This window comes from Rissa tridactyla, chromosome 25, assembly GCF_028500815.1.
Source record: "Rissa tridactyla isolate bRisTri1 chromosome 25, bRisTri1.patW.cur.20221130, whole genome shotgun sequence".
Lineage (NCBI taxonomy): Eukaryota > Metazoa > Chordata > Aves > Charadriiformes > Laridae > Rissa > Rissa tridactyla.
The window spans coordinates 1,135,994-1,149,164 of record NC_071490.1 but is presented as its reverse complement, the minus strand read 5'-3'; the positions used below and the strand labels follow the sequence as shown (position 1 = coordinate 1,149,164).

The 13,171-nt window shown below is 63.4% G+C and overlaps 1 protein-coding gene across 1 annotated transcript; it reads left to right on the top strand.

Moving 5' to 3' along the window:
* The first annotated feature begins 33 nt into the window (after positions 1–33).
* On the top strand, positions 34–12,400 carry MAP2K7 (mitogen-activated protein kinase kinase 7). Its single transcript, XM_054183474.1, is given in 13 exon segments — positions 34–257; positions 2,041–2,088; positions 3,391–3,458; positions 3,460–3,533; positions 5,277–5,343; positions 5,465–5,578; positions 5,707–5,826; positions 6,386–6,493; positions 7,346–7,525; positions 8,298–8,378; positions 9,229–9,371; positions 9,468–9,513; positions 10,379–12,400. Coding segments are annotated over 13 exon segments (1,311 nt in total). The 5' UTR covers positions 34–133; the 3' UTR covers positions 10,517–12,400.
* The last annotated feature ends 771 nt before the right edge of the window (positions 12,401–13,171 follow it).

Below are 13,171 nucleotides of genomic sequence, written 5' to 3'. Positions count from 1 at the left end.
GTGGCCGCCGGCACCCAAAACATCCCCCGGTTGCGCGGGAGGCTGCGCTTCGCCGGCCGCCGCGCGTGCGCAGAGGCCTGTTTGTGCATTCTGGCTGCGCGGCGGCGGCGGCGGCGGCTGCAGCGGGGGGAAGATGGCGGCGTCCTCGCTGGAGCAGAAGCTCTCCCGTTTGGAGGCCAAGCTCAAGCAGGAGAACCGAGAAGCCCGCCGCCGGATCGACCTCAACCTCGACATTAGTCCCGCCCGGGCCCGGCCTAGTAAGGCACCGCCGAGGGAAAGGGGGAAAGCCGGGGGTGGGGGGGGAACACACACAAACACACACACACACACACAGAGGAAGCCGGGCCTAGGCCCGGCCGGGGGCGGCTGAGGTGATTTTGGGGGGGGGGAGGCGTGGGTTAGGGGCGCCCCTCGTGGTTGCGGCCTTGTTAAAGGGGCTGTGGGGTGATTTAGGTCGTGGGGGGGCTGTTGAGGTGGTGCTGTGGGGAGCTGGGGGGCCGTGAGGGCTGTGCTGGGCCGAGGCGGGGTGGGGGGGGCGCTGAGAGCGCTATAGGGGTGTTGGAGGGGGGGTCTTTCGCTGGTTTAGGGGAGTTCGGGGAGCCCTTGGGCTTTTTGAGGCATGTTGGGGGGGCTGTTGGGCTTTTTGAGACGTGTTGTGGGGCTCTTGGGCTTTTTGAGGCGCGTTGGGGGGGCTCTTGGGCGGTTTTAGGGGAGTTGGGGGTCGGTTGAGGCCGTTTGAGGGGTGTTGAGGGGGCTTTGGGGCCAGTTTAGGGGTGTTGGGGGGCGGTTGAGGCCGTTTTAGAAGTGTTGGGTGGTTCTTGGGCCAGTTTCAGGGTGTTGAGGGGGCAGTTGAGGCTCTTTTAGGGGCTTTGGGAGGAGGTCGTGACTGTTTGAGGGGTGTTGGGGTGGGTTTTGGGCCGGTTTAGGGGCGCTGCGATGCGGTCGAGGCCATTTGAGGGGTGTTGGAGCAGCTTTTGGGCCGTTTGAGGGGAGCTGGGGGGCTCTTGGGCCACTGTAGTGGTGTTGGAGGGGCTCTTGGGCTGTTTTAGGGATGTTGAGGGGCTCTTGGGCCGTTTTAGTGGTGTTGGGGGGCGGTTGAGGCGATTTTAGGGTTGTTGTGGAGGCTTTGGGGCCAGTTGAGGGGTGGGGGGGAAAAACTCTTGGGTCAGTTTCAGGGTGTTGGGGGCGCATTTGAGGCTGGTTTAGGGGTATCAAGGGGCTTATGGGGTAGTTGAGGCTGGTTTTGGAGTTTGGGGGGCATAGAGGGCTCTTGGGGGGGTTGTTTGGAGACTGTAGCGATACTGGGGCCGTTTAGGCCCTATTGGGTAAAATGGGGGTTTGGGGGGGGCAACGGGGGTAATTGAGGGCAGCTGAGGTGGGTTTGGGGGCAGTTGGGGCCTTACTGGGTGAAATGCAGGGGGGCACAAGAGCTTTACAGGGTTAAAGGGGAGGGCACAAGGGCTTTACTGGATGAAATGGGGGGGGCACAAAGACTTTACTGGTCCGTGGGGCTGTACTGAGCACTGCTGGAGGCAGCGCAGGAATTTCGGGGTTATTTGGGGGGGTGTCATTGCAATTAGCACCCTGAGGAGCCTCTGTGGGGGGGAGACCAACTTCCCCCCCTCCCCCCCTCCCAGGTAGGACCTGTAGTGGGGGGGGGGGACACCACAACTGCCAGGCGACAATTTTCCAGAATTTCCCTACAATTTCATGCAATTAAAAAAAAAAAAAAAAAAAAAAAAAGGCATTTTCCAGGCTGAGGGGGGTCCAGAGCCGCCAGGCAGCCCCCCACCCCCCTTTTACCCCCCCTCACCCCCTTTTCCTCTCCCCCCCGAAATTTAAGTTCATTCTGGTTCTTTCCCCCACCCCACACCCTGCCCCGGGCGCCTCAAGTTTGTTCCTGTTGTGATTTATGGTGTTTTTCTTTCTTTTTATTATTTTCTTTTCCCTTTTTCTCCCCGTTTTTTTTATTTTCTCCCCCCCAACCCCCCTCCACCCCCCACTCCCCCATTTCCCCCCCCCACCCCCCAAAAAATCCAGTTATCGTCATCACCCTAAGCCCCGCTCCCGCTCCGTCCCAGCGAGCAGGTACCACCACATCTCGCCGCCGCTTGGGTTTCTCCTGCATTCCCCCCCTTCCACATTTCTAACGCTGTCGTCCCACCCCCGCCACCTCGCTCTCCCCTTCCTTGGGGACATCCCCATATGTGTCGTCCCCCCCCAAGCGCCCACCCAAAGCAGGTCGCCTCCTCTCCCCCCCAGCACATCTTAAACCCGCCCGTGCCTCAGTTTCCCCACTCAGTGGAGCAGCTTTTTCCCTGTCAGCTTCTCCCTGCGTGTCCCTTCCCCCCCCGCCCCCCCAAATGTCCCTGTGTGTGTCCCTGAATGTCCCCGTGTCCCGTTGTCCCCCCCCCCCCGCGTGGCTGTCCTGCCTGTCGCATGGAGTGTGGCCCCGGCCCCCCGCGGGGTGCATGGCGCATGCGGCACGGCATGGGGGGGTGTGGGGCGGGATCGAGGTGGGGGGGGGAAATGGGGTGAATTGGGGCTGAAATGGGTTCAGGAATGGGGCAAGTGGGGCTGAGATGGGAGGGGGGCGAAATGGGACAGGAACAGGCAAAATGAGGGGGTCCCAAAATGGGGCAGGAAGGGGCAAAGTGGGTCAGGAAGGAACAAAATGGGGGGGTGGTCGTGTCCCAACATGGGAAAGGAAGGGGCAAAAAGGGGGGGGGGGGGGGGCAGCCAAAATGGGGTAAGAAGAGGCAAAGTGGGGCAGGAACAGGCGGAATGGGGATGTCCCAGAAATGGGGCAAGAATGGGCAAAATGGGGCAGAAAGAGCCAACTGGGTCTGGGAGACCCCAGCAAATGGGGGGGGGGGGGTGGGTGTGCAGGCTTGGCCCCCCCACCCTGGGGTGCTGGGGGTGGGTTGGGGGAGGGGGGCACGCCGGGGTGCTTCACCGCCCCCGGGAGGGGGTTGGGGGGCTGATGGGGGTCTCTCTGCCCACCCACCCCCCCACTTGGGGGGCTGATGGGGGTGTCTCTCCCTCCCTCTGAAGCTGGGGGGGTGACAGGGTCTATCTGTGTCCCCCTCACCAACTTGGGGGGCTAATGGGGGTCTCTCTGCCTCTCCCCACATTTGGGGGGGTCTTTCTGTGTCCATCCCACCCACCTGGGGAGCTGACAGGGTCTCTCTGCCCCCCCATTTGTGGGGGCTCACAGGGTCTCTCTGCCCCCCCCTCCTTGGAGGGCTGATGGGATCTCTCCCCTACAAACACTTAGGGGGCTGATGGGGTCTCTCTGTCTCCCCACAGTTGGGGGGGCTGATGGGGGTCTCTCTGCCCCCTCCCCACCCCCACTTTGGGGGCTGACAGGGTCTCTCTGTCCCCCCCCAGCTCTGCAGCTGCCCCTGGTGAGCGACGGGGGGGGCCGGGCTGTGCCCCCTGAGGGCCCCCAGCACCCGCCCCCCCCCCTCCCGCCCCCGCCACATGCTGGGGCTGCCCCCGCCGCCCTTCCTGGTGCCCCGCAGCGTCGAGAGGTGAGACCCCCCCGGGACCACGCCCCCTGAGGCCCCGTCCACCCCGGGACCACACCCCACCGGGCCCCCTTCATTGGCTGGGCGGGAAGAGCCCCTGCCCCGTAGGCTGGCTGGCTGGGGAACACCCTTGGCGGGTGGGGGGAGGCATGGGGGACGTAGGGGCTGGTGCGCTGTGATTGGCTGAATGGGTGGGGGAGCTTGAATGCTGATTGGTCGGAGGTCCAGGGTGATTGCGAGTGCTGATTGGCTAGAGGTCCAAGGGAATAGAGTGTGCTGATTGGCCAGGCAGAAGATTTGCTGTATGCTGATTGGCCAGATGTAGAAGAACCTGCAGGTGCTGATTGGCCAGAGGTCGGCAGGATCCTGTGTGCTGATTGGCTGGAGATCCAGGGGGATCGCATGTGCTGATTGGCCAGAGGTCCAAGGGGATTGGGTGTGGTGATTGGCTGGAGGTCCAGGGGGATCAAGTGCATTGATTGGCAGGAGCTCCAGGGAATTGTGAGTGCTGATTGGCCAGAGGTTGGGCGTATTGCGAATGCTGATTGGCTAGAGATCCAAGGGACCCCGTGTGCTGATTGGTTGGAGGTCCAGGGGGATCATAACTGCTGATTGGCTGGAGGTCCAGGGGATCCCATGCACTGATTGGTCAGATGTCCAGGAGCCCACAGCCCCAGGGGATCACATGCCCCGATTGGTCAGTGGCCCAGGGGATCACGTGTGCTGATTGGCTAGAGGTTGAGGGGGTTCATGTGCTGATTGGCCAAGCAGGAGATGTAGATGTGCTGATTGGCCAGATGTACAGGAGCCCACAGATGCTGATTGGACAGAGGTCCAGGGGGAAATTGAGTCTGCTGATGGGCCAAAGATCCAAGGGATGCTGTATGCTGATTGGGCAGGGATGCAGGGAGGGATTATGTGCCCTGATTGGCCGGGCAGGAGGTTTGTTACATGCTGATTGGCCAGAGGTACCGCAGCTGCTGATTGGCCAGAAGTGCAGGGAGGGATCATGTGTGCTGACTGGCCGAGCAGGAGATTGGGTCTATGCTGATTGGCCAGGTGTACAGGAGCCCACTAGTTCTGATTGGTTAGCTGTGCAGGGGACTCCTGTCTGCTCATTGGCCAATGGGAGATTCCCGTGTGCTGATTGGCCAGGGGCCTGGAGGATAGTGTGTGCTGATTGGCTGGGCAGATAGAAGGCTGTGGATGCTGATTGGTTAGGCGGCTAGGAGAGTTGTGTGCTGATTGGTTGGCTGTGCAGGAGTCCATGGGTGCTGATTGGCCAGCCAGAGAGGAGGTTCCTTTGTGCTGATTGGGCAGGTGGCACCCCCAGTGATGATTGGCCAGGTGGGCACCTGCCCTGCATTTTCCCTGTGTGCTGATTGGCCAGGCACCCCCCGAGCATTCTGATTGGTCAGTCGTGTGGGTGTGTATCCTGTGTGCTGATTGGCCAGGTCTCCCCCCCCCCCCCCCCCCCCCAGTGCCCCCTTTTGATTGGCCAGGTGCCCCCCTGTGCCCCATGCTGGTTGGCCGGGCCCTCCCTGTGTCCCATGCTGATTGGTCAGACCCTCCTGTGTCCCCTGCTAGTTGTCCAGGCTCCCCCTGTGCCCCGTGCTGATTGGCCAGGCCCTCCCCCTGCCCCGTGCTGATTGGCCAGGCCCTCCCCCTGCCCCATGCTGATTGGCCAGGCTCTCCCTGTTTCCCCTCCTGATTGGCCAGCCCCGCCCCCCTTTTTTTTCTCCCCAGCATCGAGATCGACCAGAAGCTCCAGGAGATCATGAAGCAGACGGGCTACCTCACCGTGGGGGGGCAGGTGAGCCCAGGGAGGGACGTATTGGGGTGGGGGGGGGGGCACAGGGGACTGGAGGGACCCTGACACCCCCCCTCCAATTTGTGTGTCATGTCCCCCCCCTTCCTCCCCCCCCACCCCCCAGCGCTACCAGGCGGAGATCAACGACCTGGAGAACCTGGGGGAGATCGGCAGCGGCACCTGCGGGCAGGTCTGGAAGATGCGCTTCCGCAAGACAGGCCACGTCATCGCCGTCAAGGTTGGGGACACCCCTTTTCCCCCGCCCCCCTCACCGGGGGGGTCCCCACACCCTACGGTGGGGCCAGGATCCTACCCTGACACCCACACCCACACCCGTTTTTGTTTTGTGTCCCCCCTCCCCCATAGCAAATGCGGCGCTCAGGGAACCGGGAGGAGAACAAACGGATCCTGATGGACCTGGATGTGGTGCTCAAGAGCCACGACTGCCCCTACATCGTCCAGTGCTTCGGCACCTTCATCACCAACGTGAGCGCCCCCCGCCATGGGTGGAGATGGCTGTGAGGCCCCCCCCACAGGGGCTGGATCCGGCCATGGGGCCCCCCCAGGGGTCTGGATACAGCCATAGTGGGGCTTCCTGGCGTCTAGATGTGGCCATGGTCGTGTGTGTGTGTGTGTCCCAGGTCTGGATATGGCCATGGGACCCCTCAAATGATCTGGATTGAGCCGTGGGGGGGTCTCCTGGGGTCCAGATATGGCCATGGGGGTCCCCCTTCCTGGGTCTGGATACAGCCATGGGGGGCCCCCACCCCGGGGGCTGGATATGGATGTGGGGTCACCTCCTGGGGTCTGGATATGGCCATGGCGACCCTCCTCCCCTGGTTTCCAGATATGGCCGTGGGGCTCCCCCCGCCAGGGTCTGGATATGGCCACAGGGCCCCCCATGTCTAGATCCCACCATTGTCCCCTCCATCCCCTGTCCCTCTGTGCTGTCCCCATTGCCCCAGCCATGGCGGGAGGTGTCCCCAGTGTCCCCAGGATCCATGTGTGCCCTCCCCCACCACCAACCCTTCCTCTTCCTCCCCAGACGGACGTCTTCATCGCCATGGAGCTGATGGGCACCTGCGCTGAGAAGCTGAAGAAGCGTATCCAGGGCCCCATCCCCGAGCGCATCCTGGGCAAGATGACGGTGGCGGTGAGGGGACACTCAGGGACACCAGGAGGGGAGGGCCACCACCGCTGACACCCCTCCCTACAGATCGTGGAGGCCCTTTTCTACCTCCTGCCCCGTGTCCCTGTCCCCATGCCTGTGCCCCTTTGTCCCTGTCCCCGTGTGTGTCCCTGCTGCCATGTCCTCATGCCCACATCCTTGTGTCCCAGATCCCCCTGCCTGTCTCCCTATGCCCATGCGTGTCCCCGTGTCCCTGTCTGCATGTCTGTGTCCCCATGCTTGTCTGTGTCCCCATCCCTGTGCCCACATGTGTCCTGCTGGCCATGTCCTTGTGTCCCTGTCTCCACGTCCGTGTCCCCCTGCCTGTCTCCCTGTCCCCGTGCATTTGTCTGTGTCCCTGTCCCCACGTCTGTGTCCGCATCCCTGTGCCCTCCCATGTCCTGATGCCCACGTCCTTGTGTCCCTGGTCCCATGTCCACGTCCCCCTGCCTGTGCCCTGTGTGCCTATGTGTGTCCCCATCCCCATGTCCTGGTGCCCCTATCCCCATACATGTCCCCACACTCACGTCCTGGTGCCCACATCCATGTTCTAACGCTTGTGTCCATCTTCCCATGCCCCCACGTCCCTGTCCTTGTGTCCCCATCCCTGTGCCCGTGTCCCCACACCCGTGTCCTGGTGCTTGTGTCCGTGTCACTGTCCTTGTGTCCCCACGCCCCTGTCCCCATACAGGTCCCCACACCCATGTCCTGATGTTCATGTCCATCTCCCCGTGCTCCCAACGTCCCTGTCCCCGTGTCCCTGCCCTGATGCCCACATCCCTGTCCCCCCCCCGCAGTGTCCCCATGTCCCCACACTCACCCCGTCCGTCCCCGCAGATCGTGAAGGCGCTGTTTTACCTGAAGGAGAAGCACGGGGTGATCCACCGTGACGTCAAACCCTCCAACATCCTCCTGGACGAGCGGGGGCAGGTGAAACTCTGCGATTTCGGCATCAGCGGCCGCCTCGTCGACTCCAAAGCCAAGACCCGCAGCGCCGGCTGCGCCGCATACATGGCCGTAAGCACCCATGGGTGTTGGGGGGGGGAGGGGGGGGGAGAATTGTACTGGGGTTGGGGGTGGTGGGGGGCTGCATGTGCTGGAGGTCCCATGGGGCTGTGGGTGCTGCTGGGATCTGGGAGCTGCACCCCAGAGGTGGGGGCTCTGGGTCTCCACGATGGTGGGTGTTGGGGGTCCCCCGGGGTTGTGGGGGCTGTGCGCGCTGCTGGGTTTGGATGCTGCACCCCAGAGGTGGGGGCTGTGTGCCCCGCTGGGTTCTGGGTGCTGCACCCCAGAGGTGGGGGCTGTGGGTCTCCACAGTTGTGGGTGTTGGGGGTCACCCGGGGTTGTGGGGGCTGTGCGCGCTGCTGGGTTTGGATGCTGCACCCCAGAGGTGGGGGCTTTGGATCCCCAGGACTGTGGGGGCCGTAGGTCCCCTGAGGCTGTGGGTGCTGCTGTGTTTTGGGTGCTGCACCCCGGAGGTGGGGGCTGGGTGTCCCCCAGGGACCTAGGGTCTCCAGGATTGTGGGTTCTCTACCTCAGAGATGGGTGCTGGGGGTCCCCTGGGGCTGGGATCCCCGAGGACCATGGGTGCTGGGGGTCCTTCTGGGCTGTGGGTGCTACACCCCAGAGGTGGGTGCTGGGGGTCCCCCAGGGCTGTGGGTCCCCCAGGACTGTGAGTGCTGCACCCCAGAGGTAGGTGCTGGGAGTCCCCCAGGACTGTGGGTCCCGTGGGGCTGGGGGTCCTGGGGGTCCCACCCCGGTGCCTCTCAGCCTCCCACCTCTCCCCCAGCCCGAGCGCATCGACCCCCCCGACCCCACCAAGCCTGACTACGACATCCGCGCCGACGTGTGGAGCCTCGGCATCTCCCTGGTGAGCCCTGTCCCCACCGTGTCCCCAACCCGTCCCCAGGTCCCCACTGCTTCTCCAGCCTGTCCCTGGGTCCCTGCCATGTCCCCTGTGCCTCCCCAACTTGTCCCCAGTTCCCCACTGTGTCCCCAATGTGTCCCTAACCCATCCCCAGCCTGTCCCTAATGTGCCTCCCCACCACATCTCTGGCTCCCCCAGTTTGTCCCCAACCCATCCCTGGGTCCCAGCCTGTCCCCAGCATGTCCCTCCATCCCCACTGTGTCCCCACCATGTCCCTGGCTCCCCAGCATGTCCCCAGTGTGTCCCCAAGCCATCCCGAGGTCCCCAGCACATTCTGGGTACCCAGCATGTCCCCGGCTCCCCAGTGTGTCCCCAACCTATCCCTGTCTCCAACCCATTCCTGTTCCCACCCCATCCTTGGGTCCCCACCATGTCCCCAACTCATCCCTGTGTCCCCAACATGTCCCTACCACGTCCCCAGGCTCCCCAGCACATCCCTAATGTGTCCCCAGCTTGTCCCCTGCACATCTCTGGGTCCCCAACATGTCCCCAGTGTGTCCCCAGCACATCCCTGGGTTCCCTCCACATCCTCACTGTGTCCCTAACATGTCCCTAGCTCCCCACTGTGTTCTCAAACTGTCCCCAGTGTGTCCCGGCTGTGTTCCCACCATGTCCCCATGATGCCACCTCATCCCCACAGCCCCCCATCTCCCCACCGCGTCCACCTCTGGTGCTGCCACCATGTCCCCCAAGCCCACCACGTCCCAGCCACATCCCTGGGGGTCTCCCCTGTGGCACAGCCGTGTCCCTGTCTGTGTGTGTGTGTCCCCCGGTGACAGCGGTGTCCCTGCAGGTGGAGCTGGCCACGGGGCAGTTCCCCTACCAGAACTGCAAGACGGATTTCGAGGTGCTGACGAAGGTGCTGCAGGAGGACCCCCCGCTGCTGCCCCCCGCCATGGGCTTCTCCGGGGACTTCCAGGCCTTCGTCAGGGACTGGTGGGTGACAAGGGTGACAAGCCACCCTCTCCGGGGTTGGGGACACATCCCCAGGGTGTCCCCAAGGTGCTGACCCCGCCCTCCCCTCTCCCGCAGCCTCACCAAGGACCACAGGAAGAGACCAAAGTACAACAAGTTACTGGTGAGTCCCCAGGGCCACGTCGTCCCCTGGCTGTCCCTGTCACACGTGTCCCCAACCCATCCCCGAGTCCCCCAACTTGTCCCCAGCGTGTCCCCAGCCCATCCCTGCCCCATCCCAGTGTCCACATGTGTCAACTGCCCAGGTGGGTGCGTGCTGCTGTCCCTGGCAGGGGTCCTTGGTCTCCCTGTCCTTGTCCCCAAGCCCCTGTCCCCATACACCAGTATCATGTGTCCCTGTCCCCGTGCATGTCTCTACACCAGTGTCATGTGTCTTTATTCCCGTGCCTGTGTCAGTGTCCCCGTCCCCATGTCCATGTCCCCATGCCTGTGTCCTTGTCCCCATCCCTGTGCGCGTGCATGTCCCTACTGCCATGTGCTGTTGCCCATGTCCTTGTGTCCCTGTCCCCATGCTTATGCCCCCCTGCCTGTGCCCCCTTTGTCCCTGTGTCCATGCATGTCCCCATTCCCGTATCCTGGTGCCCATGTCTGTGTCCCCATGTCCCTGTCCCCACACCTGGTGCCCATATCCGTGTCCTGATGCTCGTGTCCATCTCCCTGTGCCCCCATGTCCCTGTCCTTGTGTCCCCACGCCCCTGTCCACATCCGTGTCCCCACGCCCCTGTCCACATCCGTGCCCCCACACCCATGTCGTGGTGCCCCCATCCATGTCCTGACGCTCGTGTCCATCTCCCCGTGCCCCCATGTCCCTGTCCTTGTGTCCCTACGCCCATGTCCTGGTGCCCCCATCCATGTCCTGACGCTCGTGTCCATCTCCCCGTGTCCCCACACCCCTGTCCCCATCTGTTTGCCCACGTCCCCGTTCCCGTGTCCCCATGTCCCCACGCTCACCCCCTCCCTCCCTGCAGGAGCACAACTTCATCAAGCGCTACGAGACGCTGGAGGTGGACGTGGCCACCTGGTTCAAGGATGTCATGGCCAGGACAGAGTCCCCTCGCACCGGCGGTGGCCTCAGCCAGCACCACCTCCCCTTCTTCACCAGGTAGCACCCGCCGCCCGCCCCTGCCCGCGCTGGCCGTGACACCCGTGGTGGCCCTGACACCCAGGACACCTGTGGTGGCTGTGACACCTGTGGTGGCCATGACACCTGCGACGGCCACTGTGTGCCCCGGCAGCCATGTGGACACCCACATCCCGGCGTGTCCTGCTGCATCCCCACGTGCCACGGCATGTCACCGTGCACCTTGGCGTGTCACAGGGTGTCCCAGGGCATCCCGGTGTGTCCCCACGTGTCCCAGGGCAACCCAGTGTGTCCTGGTGTGTCCCAGCACATCCCAGTGTGTCCCAGTACATTCCTGGCACGTCCCCAGTATGTCCCAGCACATCCTGATGTAACCCGTCACCTCCTGTCCTCGTGGATCCCAGTGTGTCTCAACAGATCCCAGTCTGTCCCAGTGTCTCCTGGCGTGTCCCAGTGTGTCCCCTCCTGATGTCCCCACCCCCCTTACAATGCTGGGGCAGGGGGACGCGTGTGCCCCCTCTGTGTGTGTGTGTCCCCCGGGTGGCCCGTGCCTCAGTTTCCCCAGGGCCAGCAGCTCCTCGGCCTCCAAGCTCAGGACTGTCCCCGTCCCCAACCCCAGTGCAGGGTCCCCGAGTGGGGACAGGGATGGGGACAGGACCTGGCTGTGGGGGACAGCACGGGGACACGGCACCAGGATGTGACATGAGGACGTGACACGGGGATGTGACATGGGGACACAGTGCAGGGACATGGCACTCTGGGATGTGACACCGGGATGTGACACGGGGATGTGGCGTGGGGACACGGTGCAGGGACGTGGCACGCTGGGATGTGACATGGATGCAGCACAGCGGGATGTGACGTGCAGATGTGGCACGGGGACACGGCACATGGACGTGGCACGGGGACGTGACATGGGGGCACGGCTTGGGGATGTGACACAGGGATGTGACATGGGGACATGGGCACGGAGATGGCATGGAGATGTGGCACATGGAGGTGACGGGATGGAGGACGATGCGTGGGGACACTGCGGGGATGTGGCACAGAGACAGCACAGAGGGACGACGAGATGGCACAGGGATGTGGCACAGAGGTGTGACATTGGCACGTGGCATGGAGGTGGCACGGTGACACAGCGCAGAGATGTGACATGGGCATGTGGCACGGAGATGGCACAGGGATGTGGCACGGGGACACAGCACAGAGAGAGGGGACAACATGGAGACCCGACGTGGGGACATGGCAGAGAGGTGGCATGGATGGCACAGAGGTGGCACCAGGATGTGACATGGGGACACAGTGCGGAGATGGCACCAGGATGTGACGTGGGGACGTGGCACAGAGATGGCACCGGGATGTGACACGGGGACACAGCGCTGAAGGATGAGATGGAGAGGTGGCCTGGGGACACAGCACAGAGATGGCTCGGGGATGTGGCACGAAGGACGACATGCAGCGGTGGCACAGAGATGGCTCGGGGACGTGGCGCAGAGGGACGCCGTCGGGACACACCGTGGGGACACAGCCCAGGGCCATGTCACGGGGATGTGACATGGAGGGACAATGTGGGGACACGGCATGGGGACACAGTCCACAGAAGCCCCCCAGGGTGACAGTGGCCCCAGGGTGACGGTGACACGGGGCCGGCACGAGGCCACGCAGCGACAATCAGGGCTGGGGACAGGGCACGGGGGCCACCGCGGGGCCACCTCAGGTGTGGTCCCCACCTGTGTCCCTCCTCCCCGTGTCCCCCAGGGTGGCAGCAGGTGCAGTTTTAGTGCATTGTGGACGCGGGCGGTGGCTCCCCCTCGTTATCGTCGTTATTATTAATTAATTATTATTATTGTTATTATTATTATTATATTATTATTATTATTATTATTATAAATGCGCATGTGGAACCCGAGGGGCTGCGTCAGGCTCTGGGGGGGACAATAGGGACGGGGGGGACATTGGGACACAGTCACAGGAGGATGGGGATAAGGGGACGATGGGGGCCATGGACATGAGGGACACTGGGGACGGGGTGATGGGGGCCATGGACACTGGGGCCAGGGGGGGACATTGGGGACACAGGGACGGGATGATGGGGGACAGGGACATGAGGGACACTGGGGACAGGGGGGGGGACACGGGGATGGGGTGATGGGGGCCATGGACACTGGGGACAGGGGGGGACATTGGGGACACAGGGACGGGATGGTGGGGGTCATGGACACTGGGGCCGGGGGGGGACATTGGGGGGATGGGATGATGGGGGCCATGGACATGAGGGATACTGGGGACACGGGGACGGGATGACATGGGCACTGGGGGTGGGGGGGACACACACAGGAGGATGGGGACAAGGGAACATCAATATGGGGGACATTGGGGATGGGGGGTCATGGGACGGGGGGGATGGACAAGGGGACAGTGATACAGGGACATTGGGGACATGGGGGACACCGGAAGATGTGGGAGGATGGGGATGGGGACACGAGGATATGGAGAGTCATGGGGGGGACATGGGGACAGTGGGGAGGGGAGGACAGGGATGGGGCCATTGATATGGGGGACAGTGGGGGGATACTGGGGGACACGGGACAATGGGGACATTGAGAGGACATGGGGACACTGGGGGCATCAGGCGCAGGGGACATCGGGGACATGGAGGGACATGGGGGACACTGGGAAC